The 12500-nt window shown below is 46.4% G+C and overlaps 1 protein-coding gene across 2 annotated transcripts in view; it reads right to left on the reverse strand.

Moving 5' to 3' along the window:
• The window catches only part of ANXA13 (annexin A13), a 58427-nt gene that overhangs the window by 6124 nt on the left and 39803 nt on the right, over positions 1–12500 (reverse strand). For both annotated transcript variants that reach the window (XM_012001149.1, XM_012001148.1), the window contains 6 exons: positions 11999–12169; positions 9308–9341; positions 9122–9201; positions 7345–7413; positions 6817–6918; positions 2445–2520 (listed from right to left, as the gene is read on the reverse strand). In XM_012001149.1, the coding sequence (XP_011856539.1) occupies positions 2445–2520; positions 6817–6918; positions 7345–7413; positions 9122–9201; positions 9308–9341; positions 11999–12169 (532 nt within the window). The remainder of the gene's footprint in view (positions 1–2444; positions 2521–6816; positions 6919–7344; positions 7414–9121; positions 9202–9307; positions 9342–11998; positions 12170–12500) is intronic.

The following is a 12500-nucleotide window of genomic DNA, read 5'->3' on the forward strand; positions in this document are numbered from 1 at the left end:
AAGGAAGGAAGGAAGGAAGGAAGGAAGGAAGGAAGGAAGGAAGGAAGGAAGGAAGGAAGAAAGGAAGAAAGACAGACTCTTCACAGCAAGTGGCGGAAAGGACAGCCAGTCTGGTGCTCTGTATCTTGCTCCCCTTTGCCTTCAGAGCAAGTTCCTGAACTTCAGTGAGTATAACACAGTCACTTGGACAGTTTGTAAAAGTGTGGCTTCCCGGGCTCCCTTCCTGGAGGTTCTCAATGGGAACCTGGAGTGGGGCCCAGGAACCTGCATTGTAACAGGTGATTCTGAGGCAGGGGGTCCATGGACCTCACTTTGAGAAATGCTGCTCCAGAGGCTACATGTGGTGGGAGCCATTTGACCTCAGCTCCCTGCTCCTAGATGTTAGTCATAAACTGGCATCGCTATCAGTTAGGTGGGAGTGGGGTGGGAAGTGTCTAGAAAATAGTCATGAAGCCATATTCTGGTATCTGTGTGCTTATTCTCAAGGTCTCTTCTAATCACTTTGGCCTTTGCTACCACTGGAGTATGGCCCACTTTTAGAGTGTGTGGTCCCCAACCCCAGGGACTTGGCTTTTCCTTCATTCGTACCCTCTTTGCTCTTCGTTTTTATCTTCATCTTTAGCTTAACCTGTGGATTTGTACCCACCAGCTTAAAATCCACCATGAGTTTAGGCTCCTTAAGAGCAAGAACTGGCCTTATTTACCTCTTATCCCCACACCCAGTGCAAACCCTGGGTCCCGGCCTGTGTTGAGTAAATGTTAAATCATTGAATAATTGTAATACCATCTTCTGACTACACTCTGTTGTTTTCCCGATTTTCACACTGCAAGTACAACAAGCAAGGACGCAGAGCCTCAGAACTGGGCCGTGAGTAGATCCCATTATCTACTCAAGCCTTTTCTTAATTATGCCTAATGTTCCATTATTAGAATACTAAGCATGTGGGAGTTATTTATATCCTACTGCTCAAGGTCATCGCCAAGGTCTGAATTTTTCACACATGTCTGCAATTCAAAAAATTGCAACCTCCGGCATAAATGGCTTAAGGCCCTAAGCACAGTCACTTATACCAGGGCTCGTGTAGATACCCAGCCTGGGTCATGAGTAACACCAAGGATTTTTAGGCCTCCGGATATCACATCAGAGGTCTTGCTCATTGAATGCAAAATAAGGATGGATTAAAAAAAATCAATTGCTGACATTGTTCAAAAAAACCCCAAAGAAACCAAACAAAAGAGTTTGGCAACTGGAGCACATTTTTTAACTTCCAGGGCTGCTTATTTGGTTCTTCCTCTTCGGAGGACAGGTCTCTCCATTGCTCCTGCCATTTGGGTTGGGGCCCTGGATTCCTCACCACAGGAGTGTGGACAATGGACAATGCCTTCATTCCAGGGCTTGCAGAAAGAAAGAAGGAGCCTGCCAGACACAGCTTCATGCCCATCTCTCTGCTATTTCCTGCCTTTGGGCAACACCTGGAGAGGAGGTCCTGGGGTTTGGTTGGCACGATCAAGATCTGATCTCCCTCCCCTCTCTTTCCAAACAAACTTCATTCTTTGAAAACACTGAAAGGAACCAAATGGAAAAGGAAACCTGTGAGCCATCAGGCTGCCTGAAACTGGATAACGGTCCTAGGTTGTTGACAGGTGTGCTCGGGGACCCCTGGTGTTAGTGGGTGATACGTTGTGGCTGTGTCCCCACCCAAATCTCATCTTGAATTATAGCTCCCACAATTCCTGCACGTTGTGGGAGGGACCCAGTGGGAGATAATTCAATCATGTGGGTGGTTTCCCCTCATACTGTTCTCACGTTAGTGAATAAGTTTCATGAGATTTGATGACTTTATAAGGGGTTTCCCCTTTCACTTGGGTCTTATTCTGCCTTGTCTGCCACCTTGTAAGATGTGCCTTCCATCTTCCACGATTGTGAGGCCTCCCTAGGCACGTGGAACTGTGAGTCCATTAAACTTCTTTTTCTTTATAAATTACCCCGTCTTGGGTATGTCTTTATCAGCAGCATGAAAACGGACTAATACAGCAGGACTGCAATGGATGCTGTGGTGTGCCACTCAGATGTCTATTCAGGATCAAGGCAGTCATTCACAGCTGAGTCCCTCCCCAGGAATCTCCCTCCAAGGGAGAGAGCTGGCTTGCCCAAAGTTGCGCATGCTCCCCTGGTACAGCCAGTGTTACATGACTGGCTGATGTGGGGTGCAAAAGCCTGGCCCCTTGCTCCACTTTGGACATCCCAGCTTCCGAGCTTTCTGTGGGATCAGCAGCGCCCCTGTTGCAACTACATCACAGTCACTCTCTCTCTTGCTTGGTGCTGCTTAGATGTGTTGACCCCCAAAAGCTATTCCCTCAAATCTTCCTACACACAAACCTCTGTCTGAGTCTGGTTCCAGGCAGCCCAACCTAAGACGGGAACTCTCCGAACTTTACTTTACCGAGAGTTAAATAGGCCTTCTGCAAATCGCCTGATGTTTCTTCTTCAATGGCTTCTTCTATGTCTTTGCCAATGAGCTGCAGAGAAAACCAAAATCAGCTGTTATTCCAGGTTTGCTTTTGACCTTGGTACTCTTGGGGTTGTTCCTCTACAAAAAGCACTAAATTTTTCCAGATTTAGTCCTGTGGCTTTAGGGAACTCCTATCCCGACTCTTGCCTTGTAGGATCGGGGTGTTTGCCTTCCATTCGAGAGGGGGCTCTCATTGCTGAGGAGTCAGTCTGGATTTGACCCCTAATGGATTTGACCCCTAATGGATTTGACCTTAGTTAGTGCCACTCCCTCAATCTCAATTTCCTCATCTGTAAAGTTTGGGAGTGCAGAAACAATTAATGTATACTATAATCATAGATTTTTTTTTTTTAACATTGATGTGTCGTTTAGTTCCCATGTGTTCTTCACCCTTTCCAGTTTCAATTTCCCAGGAGGCTGTGGTTATGATCATCTGACACGCACCTCCATCCTCTCCCTTGTCTTGGCACCAGGGACTTAGTCACAGTTTGAGTGAAATAAGTAGGGATGGTGAAGTTCATGATAACAACTTGATCTAAAGTTCCTAAGAGGGTGGGTCTGCAAGAGCTGGAAGCCAACGGTGGGGGGGGGGGGAGTGGGGGTGGGAGGGGGCGGCTGACCACATCAAAATGCCACTTGTCTTCACTCTGGGGTGATTCCAAATAATCCTATATTCACCACTGGCTCACATATCGCTCTGCACAGCATTACACATTAGGTTTCTTTCTAAATATTTACAGAAGCTGAAGTTCAGAGTAAATTGTGACTATCCTTAACACAAATACTGCCCGGGCCAAGCTCAGGGCAGGCACATAAAGAGAAAGGAGAATGCTTTGCTGGGTTTGGGGAGATGCAATTACGCATTACAAATACTGAAACTTCTTTCTTAGAAATTATCTTTTGAGGATATGACACAATTGATTCTATAAATAATTGGGGACTTTGAGTATGCACCAGTGGAGTTTATGTGGTTTATTTTGAAAACACAGGTAAACAAAATGTTCTTTGTGATGTAAGCACAATATATGTCGGGGGAAGAACTGTGTCCAGATTGAATGAAGCCCTGTTGCTTGATCTCCTAGTCATTGTTTGCGTATCTGGAGGCCTTGGTGTGTGGCAATAGAAAGCAGATTAGAAGAGTGGGGGAACTGTCCCTTCCTTAGCTGCCCCCAGTCTTTCTTGGGTTTGATGTGGGAGTCATTATTTTGGAAGGGACTGGTATCCCTTTCCCAGAAACAAGGTTCTTGTTCTGTAGACTGAGATCATACTTCAAGAGAACATTTTGTTCACACAGGTCTTGTTTACTTTTAAAAATCCTCACATTAAACCATTTTCCATTTCTATTGTTAATACCAGGCTAGAACAGGGATTTTAAATTTTCTGTAGAATCTCAACCTACAAAACAGATGAAAGCAGAAAGCAGAGCTGTGCTGGGAGGCGGGAGGGGGCTTCTTTCCCTAGCCATTGGCATCAATACCACGGTTTTGCCCTCTCAGGTTTTTTCCTTGCACAACTGCAGGAGGCGCTATTCACACACTACAACAAGAAGGTACTGCCCTGTGTTCCCCTGCCCCACCCCACTCCTGGTAGCTGCTGAGGCATCTCTGTGGGACACAATCTGAAACAATGGTCTGGCTCAAGCTGTTGGGACTGTACTTTGGATACTTCTCATTTCAGTTACTGCAACATGATTCTTAGGGGCTCTTTGTACAGAAGCAGGTTTTCTGATCTCAATAGAAAAAATACATTATGAGGGTAGATTCCAAACAAGTCTCTAAGACTAGTTAAACAGGCAGCAATGCCTGCAGGGAGGTTATTAGAGGAGCAGTGGAGACATTTCTTTCTTTGAAAATCGGTTTCCCCAAATGGACAGCAGCTGACAGCAGAGCCTTCTGTGCTCTGGCACTGACGATAGAGTTAGAGGGCTGAAGCCTCTGGCGTGGAATGGGGAACATGTACAGGGGAGGGGCAAAGCGTGAGGCACACAGTGGGGAGGCAGCAAAGTGGGATATGGGTATGCGTACCTGCCATTTATGCTGAGCCCTGTTTCAGGACTTTCCTTTGGCTTTATAGCTATATAAGTCTTTCATATTTGGTAACATTGGAGACTGTAATGTAATCCTGCATGATGCAGCAGTTTGGGAAACTCTGTTGCTTGGCCTGGGATTGCTGGGAGTGTCAGAAGTTAAGACTCAGGCTTACAGCATAAATAAATGGCAAAACCTTGAGTTTTTGTGCTGAAAATTAAAATTCAACCCTAAGCCAGGATGACTCATGCTACATAAGAAACCCCAGTGATCTCAGACTAGCATCTCTGTGCTTTTGGTCAGAAGCCATCAGAAAACTCATAGAACCAGGGTCTAAGAGCAGGCTGAACTCTAAAAGCATCAGCAATAAATATCAAGAATGACGCTTGAGCAAGGCTTTTGAAATGGATGAATAGCTAGCATTTTAGAGCTGGTTTCATGTAAATAATCATCAAATCCATAGATTACCTTATTGTACATGTAAGCTTTAGCTCTGATTTTTGGCACCGTTTGTTCACCCAGGGAGACTCCTGACAATTGCTAATGTTCATTGAACGCCTACTGCATGCCAGGTACTAAGTGCCTATTTCCATTAACTCATTTAATCCTTAATAACCCGATGAAGTAGGTACTATTATCCCTATTTTACAGTTTGGGAAACCGAGGCACAGAACCCTTAATAACTTGCACAAGGACATACGGCTGCAGCCTAAAGCTGACTTCTTAAACTGTATACATTCAAACAAATCACCTGGAACACCTGCTGTAACACAGATGGTCAGACCCCAGCCCCGGGGAAGCTGATTCAGTAGGTCTGGTGGGGACTGAGAATTCTCAATTAAAACAAATTCTCACGTGATGCTAATGCTGCTGTTTCAGGATCAACTTTGAGATATTAGCCTGGAGACTGTACTTTCAGGTAGAGAGTCACACACACACACACACACACGCACACACACACACACACGCGCATGTACCCAGAAACTCCATCTGTGGACCCCGTAGTGTGGGAAGAGGATCTCGGTCACAGACACAGAGAAGTCCTCCAGCTCAGAGGCTACACAGCTCCAGGAACAGAGACCCGGGGAGCGCAGGGTCGGCTGTCTTTGATCATGACTCTGGGCACGTTTTGAAAGGAACGGGCCCTAAAGGTTTATATACAGTCATGATAAAACTCCAAAGCTTTATTGTCTTTTTATCTGCTGGCAACACATAGGAAATGCTATTTGGAATGAGGAGCAGCCAGCTTCAGCTGAGGTAGGAGCTCAGGTCGGGGAATCTTGGAGTTCTCATCCACTCTCTGCTACCGACTTGCTGTGTGGTCCTGATAAGTTACAGATGGTGCCTCACTCAACAGACTTTCCTTGTCCAGCAGTTGTGGGTCACAATAGCTGTTCAGCCTACATTATAGTTATGGTGTTGTTGTGAAATTGAGTGAGACACAGAACATAGAAGTGCTTTGAATAGGTAAAAGGCCTCTACACATATAAAATAGGATGCCAAAAAAAAAAAAATCTGATATTCCACTCCAGGCATTTTGCAAGTAAAGACTGCTTTTCAGGGAAGGACTGCTAAGGGCCTTGAAATAACTAACTCACCTTGTGGGCTTAAATTTATCCTGGGATTAAAATACAATGTATGTGCATCTTTTCAGGAGCCTATCTTTGAGGTACATCATATCTGTCTTGAGAATGGTGGGCACTGTTAGCCAACTGGAAACTGGAGTAATAATAGCAAACATTAGTATGCTTGCCACATGCCAGCTACTATTCTGAGTCTTTATCTTATTTAACCTTAAAATCACTCTGGGGGTGTGAAGATGATGTTCATGGTCCCTGTTCTACAAAAGAAGATGGAGAGATTTGGTCACTTGCCAGTGGTAGCCCCAGGATTTGCACCTGGGCTCTTGGACTCTGAAGCTTTGCCGCTGAATGGGACACTTGCTTCCCTGGGCTCTGCTGTGCAGCCAGTTTCCAGCCTGGGTACTACATCTGGGTCTGGACAATTCTTTGTGGTGGGCTGTCTTGTGCACTGCAGGCTGTTTAGCAGCATCCCAGGCCTCTGTTCACTAGATGCCAGGACCACCACCCCCAACTGTGACAACTCCAAATAATTCTAGACATTACCAAATATTCCCTGGGTAGGAAAATCACCTCCAATTGAGAACCACTGTTGTAAAGGATCCCCAATTCCTTATTGCAGATCTTGGCTTCTTTTGGAAATAACTTAAGACACTTTCAGAGTGAACTCTTTTGCCCTAATACTTTATGACTTACAATTTGATAGGCTTGAAAGGTGGCTCGTAACTGCTTGTAGCTCCTCTTGGCCAAGACTTCATTGAAGGCAAGCTCATCAGTGCCCCAGCGGCCTTCCCCTGCCTCAAGGGTCAAATACAAACACTTTGAAAAAGGCTTTTGTGAAAAGACTGATTATACAGTGCCGTGACCAGGCCTCACTTACAGGAAATTATAAACTATGCATTGAATAGAAGTCAAATGGACTAAGCACTTTCAGCTTCTAACCCACAAATGTATTTCACATACTTATTTATATTGTTTATGCCATTCTTTGTTCCAAAACGGATCTGATGTGGTTAACCCCAGAGTATAAGAATGGGAAGCATTCATTTAGATTCATGGAGACTAGATATGTGATCTATAAAGATATAAGCATATCTTTGTTTCTTAAAGGTCATACTTATTTCCCAAGTAACTCCTCTTTGCATGAAATAAACATTTGTTGAAAATAATGCTAATAAATTAAAGAAAAAGAATTTGCAGAGACTAGCATGTCTGCACACATACATCATACAGATCTTCGGCGTCCTGACCAGCTAGATCTTTGTCCACGTCATCTCCTTCATTGCGATTAGCCTAGAAAAATTGACACATTGTTATTAACTTGCATTCCTGCTTGACCACAGAAAAGAAAAAGACAAAGTACTGGAGAAAGAGGTGAGTTCTTTCTCAGCTCGGCTCAGGTCAGCCTGGCAAGGAGGCAACACCCGCTCTTTGCTGCCATCTTTTGGGCACAATGGATAAACCGAGTAGCTTCTGTGGTAACATTTGGTTTTGCCTTTTTTTTTTTTTTTGTAGAAACCAGACTCACCCACAAACCCCATTGACCTCTGAGCAGACTGAGAGCGATCTCTGATTTTCCCTAGAGTGAGTCCATTGGAAAGCAAGTCCTCTTCGTTTCAAAAGATCAGATTTCACCACTCAAGGTACCAGTGCTAAAGAACCCTGAGAGTTGGTCATGGAAGTCTAACTTGAGCCCTTTGCGGTGGGCAGAATTCTAGGATGACCCAGTGGTCCACATCCTTGTGTAATCCCCTTCCCTTGAGTGTGGGTGAGAGCTATGAATGTGAGGAGATGTCGCTCCTGTGATTGTGTTATATTCAATGGCAAAGGGGAATTTTGCAGATATAATTCAGGTCTCCAATCAGTTGAGTTCACCAAAAAGGAGATTATCCTTGGTCAGCCTGATCCAATCAAGTGAGCTCTTCTTAAAAGGTCAGAAATGGAAGAAGTCAGAGAGATGAGCTGCTGCTGGACTGAAAGAAACCAAACAGCCATGTGGTACACTGCCCTGGGGGACCATGTGGAAGGGAGCTGCTGGCGGTCTCTAGGAGCTGATAGTAGCTTCTGCTCAACAGCAAGAAAATGGGGACATCAAAAACAACCATAAGGAAATGAATTCTGCCAACAATTAATGAGTTTGGAAGAAGACTCTGAGCCTCAGATGAGACGGCAGCCGTGGGCGACACCTTGATTTCAGCCTGTTGAGAACGTGACCAAAGCGAACCCAAATATTCCCCAGCTGGATCTCCAAGGTACTACTTGGACTCCTAACGCATGGAAACTGTGAGATGATAGATCTATGTTGTTTTGAGGTGCTAAGTTTGTGGCGATTTGTTCTGCAGCAAGAGAAAACGTAAGCAGCCTTCCTGCTGCGGTGGAAGCCTCTCTCTCCTGTTCTCTGCTGTCAGTGTATCCCATTGGGAGAAACAAAACAGAGAAAATGCACAGAGCTCGTAAAGATGGGTGTGTCCATGAGAATACAGATGTGTCTGTGTAGAGGTCCTGGGGGGACTGTGTCCCAGCAGGGCCAATTCTGAAAGCCCTGATGTCCTGGCTGAGTTTCTTGTGGTAGTTCTTACTGGCCCAGGATCCAGTGGATGCTGGGAGTAATTGCAGAGTTGTGTTGTGGAAGTGGCCCTGCTTGGGGTCAGATGGTCTGGTTCTTGCTACTGGCTGCACGAACCTGGGCAGGTTACCCACCCTCTCATGGCCTACATTTCCTCATTGGCAAAATGACAAAGTGATGCTTAATGAGCTGATTCATTTACAAAGAGGGATTGTAAACTGCCAATGACTAGGCAGATTGTTTACATGGAAGTAATCCCAATTGAATATAATTTCACCAGAGCTGGGCTGATGGAGCATGTGTTGATAATCCCTCGATAACATTTTTAATATAAGAAAGAAATGTTTATCTACGTTACCCTTTTTCATCATGGTGCCATGTTGCCAAGGATTCTTTCCTAAGATGATAAAACAGGTGATACCTCTTTACTCTCACCTTTAGCAGGGACACCAGGATTTTTTTTAGGTTTCCACTTGTATCACCTTTGACATCAGATTCGAGGCTCCTGTCAAATACTTCGACGGAAGTAAAAAAGGTGGGAAGAAAGCAGATGATTTAGTTTCCCAGAGGTATTTTGAAAGAAACATACTTTATTCAAAGCCAGGATGAAATGTCACTTACGCCTTTGGTAGTCCTCTTTGATGGCGATGATTTCCTAGGAAAGGTAATTAAAAAAAAATCAATACTCCAAGGAGGGATTAATCAATAAAAGACACAGAGATACAGAGAGAAGAGGCGTGAGACCATGTCTGGACACAGGGTGCCTTCAACACTTCCTCTTAAGATGGTCATCCCTACAGGTCCAGGGCGTATGCCTGGAGCGAGTCCCTGGGGATGTGACGGACCCCTCTCTCTCTGCTAACATCTCACACACACAAGTAACAAATGCATACATTCTTCTTTCAACGTGAGAAGTTTACAGCTAGGCTAACACTTTCTTTCACCACCTCCTTACCTGGTCTCACTCTCTCTCCCCCACTCAGGTAACCCATGTTAGAAGTTCAGTGCGTATCAGAAAGATACACAATTTTTTTTTTTTTGCATTTGTATATACATGCGCTACTGAAAACAGATAGAATTGTATAGGTGTCGTGTGTTTAGCAGGTGGAATACTGTACCTATGATTCTTTGACTTAGTTTTTCTCTCAATAATAATATCCTGGAGATCCAGCTATACTTGTACGTGGATAGTCACCTAGAGTTTTTTAAAGGGACACACAATATTCTATGCTGCAATAAGCTGTGGTTTACTCAGCCAACCTCATATTGACGGATGCTTAGGTCATTTCCAAGTTTTCTCTTCTTCAAACAAGGCTTCATTCAGTCACAAACTGGCTGCGTGCAGGAGTGCTAGTTTCTCTCAAGGGTGTGTTCTCGGAGGAACTGCTTTATATTTCAATGTCTAGTGCCAAGGGGTGCACCTCAGGAGCTGCCTCAGTTTACACTTGAACCAGCAGCATGTGAGAGCAGGCTTCCTGCCCCGTCCCCGCCCCCACCCCCAGCCCCGACCAAGCTGGTTAAAATGAAAGTCAGTGGGTGGTGATTGGGAGAAGGTGGTGATGGGGAGAAAGCCGTGGGGAGCCTCGCTGCTGCACTCCTGGGTGGGAGGGAGGGGCAGGCCAGGTGCTGGGGGAGGCTGATCACTTGTGCTTGTGCAGCTCCCTCCCTTTTCTCCTTCCAGTCCACAACCAGGAGCTGCCTGAACCTGGCACCTGCTCTCTGCAGGTTTTTCTTCTCATCCCATCAGATCTATTTGACTGATAGATAGGTCTTGCTTGTTGGTTGAAGCCAGGACCTTAGAAAAAGCTATGGTCACATAAGATTAGAAAAATATATATGAATGTATTTTTGAGACGAAGTCTCCCTCTGTCGCTCAGGCTGGAGTGCAGTGGCACAATCTCGGCTCACTGCAACCTCTGCCTCCTGGGTTCAAGCGATCCTCCTGCCTCAGCCTCTCAAGTAGCTGGGACTACAGATGCACGGCACCACATCTGGCTAATTTTTGTATTTTCAGTGGAGACGAGATTTCATCATGTTGACCAAGCTAGTCTCAAACTCCGCCTGACCTCAAGTGATCCGCCTGCCTCGGCCTCTCAAAGTGCTGAGGTTACAGGCATGAGCCACTGTACCTGGCCTGAAAAATACTATTAAAATTAACCTTTTCACAAAGGCAGGTGCTGACTGCCCTAGCGTTGGCTGCCTCCCTGCTGGGACCTTGGTGCTTCTGGGAAGGGTAGATGCTGAGTGGGGGAAGTTGTGTGCCTCTTGGCCTCAACTCACACTCCTGGGGGAGCCTGTGCTAACCCTCCTCAAAAGCACCATCCCAACCTGACTCCTTGAAATGGAGGATTTTTATTATCTTGTGGGGAGAAAAGAAATCCAGGGATGCTCCGGAAAAGGTTTGCAGCGGTAGCCTGGACCCTGGTGGCACTTCGGGAAAAGCGGCTGAGCAGCGTGAACGGGGCCCAGCACCCAGGCCTTCTCCAGCCATTTTTGTGTCAGGGCATTGTTTGCATTTTGCCTGCTGTCTGCTCCAACCTCTGCTTCTGTTTCCTGCTGAGAGGCCTCAAGAATGTTGGGCTTCTCTGGCATTTTCCTTCCTCGGCTGCCGCATTCTGCTGTCATGCATGGTTACTGAAGAGGGAGGGGTCTCTCCTATGAATTATTTGTGAACCCTCTTGACTCTTGATGAGTCCCTTGGTTCTCCTGGCTTCTGGAGCCAGAGACAAATAGTTCTTCCCTGTGCCTCAACAAATGCTCTCTTCAGCCCCTGCAAAGGTGGCATGTGCCCGAGGGACATCCCTCTGTCTGATGACAGAAGGACACACAACCCTTCAGGGTAGTGCTGGCAGCCACTGAGGTGTTCACTGGCATCCCCCAGCACCGTTCACCTCTCTTCCTCATTATAGTCTCTTTTGTACCCTATGCTAGCTGACCGCCAAGGCCCAGGCAGCGGCACAGACATGCTTGTGCTGCTTGTTGATTTTTCATGTCGGAAGAGCCACAAAGTCAGGCTGGGTGGGGGAAAGTAGAATTGTGCCTCCTGCATATAAAAGCATCCGTTTAGAAAAGAAGAAACTCGCTGGACACAGCTCTTCTGGAAAGATCTATTCTGTCAAGGGGCAGCAACACCAAGACTGACCTCTGGAAGACTGGATGAGATGTCCTCCCACATGGACCAAGCACACATATGTCTCCCCAAACACCTGCTCACTCCATGGATAGCTTGCTGGGACGTAGGGTCCCTTCTGGGGTCTGCAACCATCTCTACCGGGTGTGTGATGCTCCCTTGTGGGCTCAGCTGGGACTGACCTTATTGGTCCTCGTGCACAGGACCTCAATGAGCACAGACTCATCTGTCCCCAGACCCTTCATAGCCTTCTGCAGCTGCCGGGCGGCATACTCGCTGGGGCGGTCCAGAAGGGCCAACGCTGTCTTCTTGAAGTTTCCACTCAGCTCACTCTCGAGTACTTCCTCCAGCTCCTGGTGGAAGACAGTGAGAGACCTGCTGGGAATGGCCCAGGAGGAGAGGGGCAGGTGTCTGCTTGCACCATTGCAAGTGCTCATGGTTGACAAGAAAGGTGCTGTGGACATGAATTCTGCCAACCTGCAACCTGCTGAGAACATGCACCCTGCTGAGAACCTGCAACCTGCTGAGAACATGCATCCTGCTGAGAACCTGCAACCTGCTGAGAACATGCATCCTGCTGAGAACCTGCACCCTGCTGAGAACCTGCAACCTGCTGAGAACATGCAACCTGCTGAGAACATGCACTCTGCTGAGAACATGCAACCTGCTGAGAACCTGCAACCT

The sequence above is a fragment of the Mandrillus leucophaeus genome, unplaced genomic scaffold (assembly GCF_000951045.1).
Source record: "Mandrillus leucophaeus isolate KB7577 unplaced genomic scaffold, Mleu.le_1.0 Scaffold650, whole genome shotgun sequence".
Lineage (NCBI taxonomy): Eukaryota > Metazoa > Chordata > Mammalia > Primates > Cercopithecidae > Mandrillus > Mandrillus leucophaeus.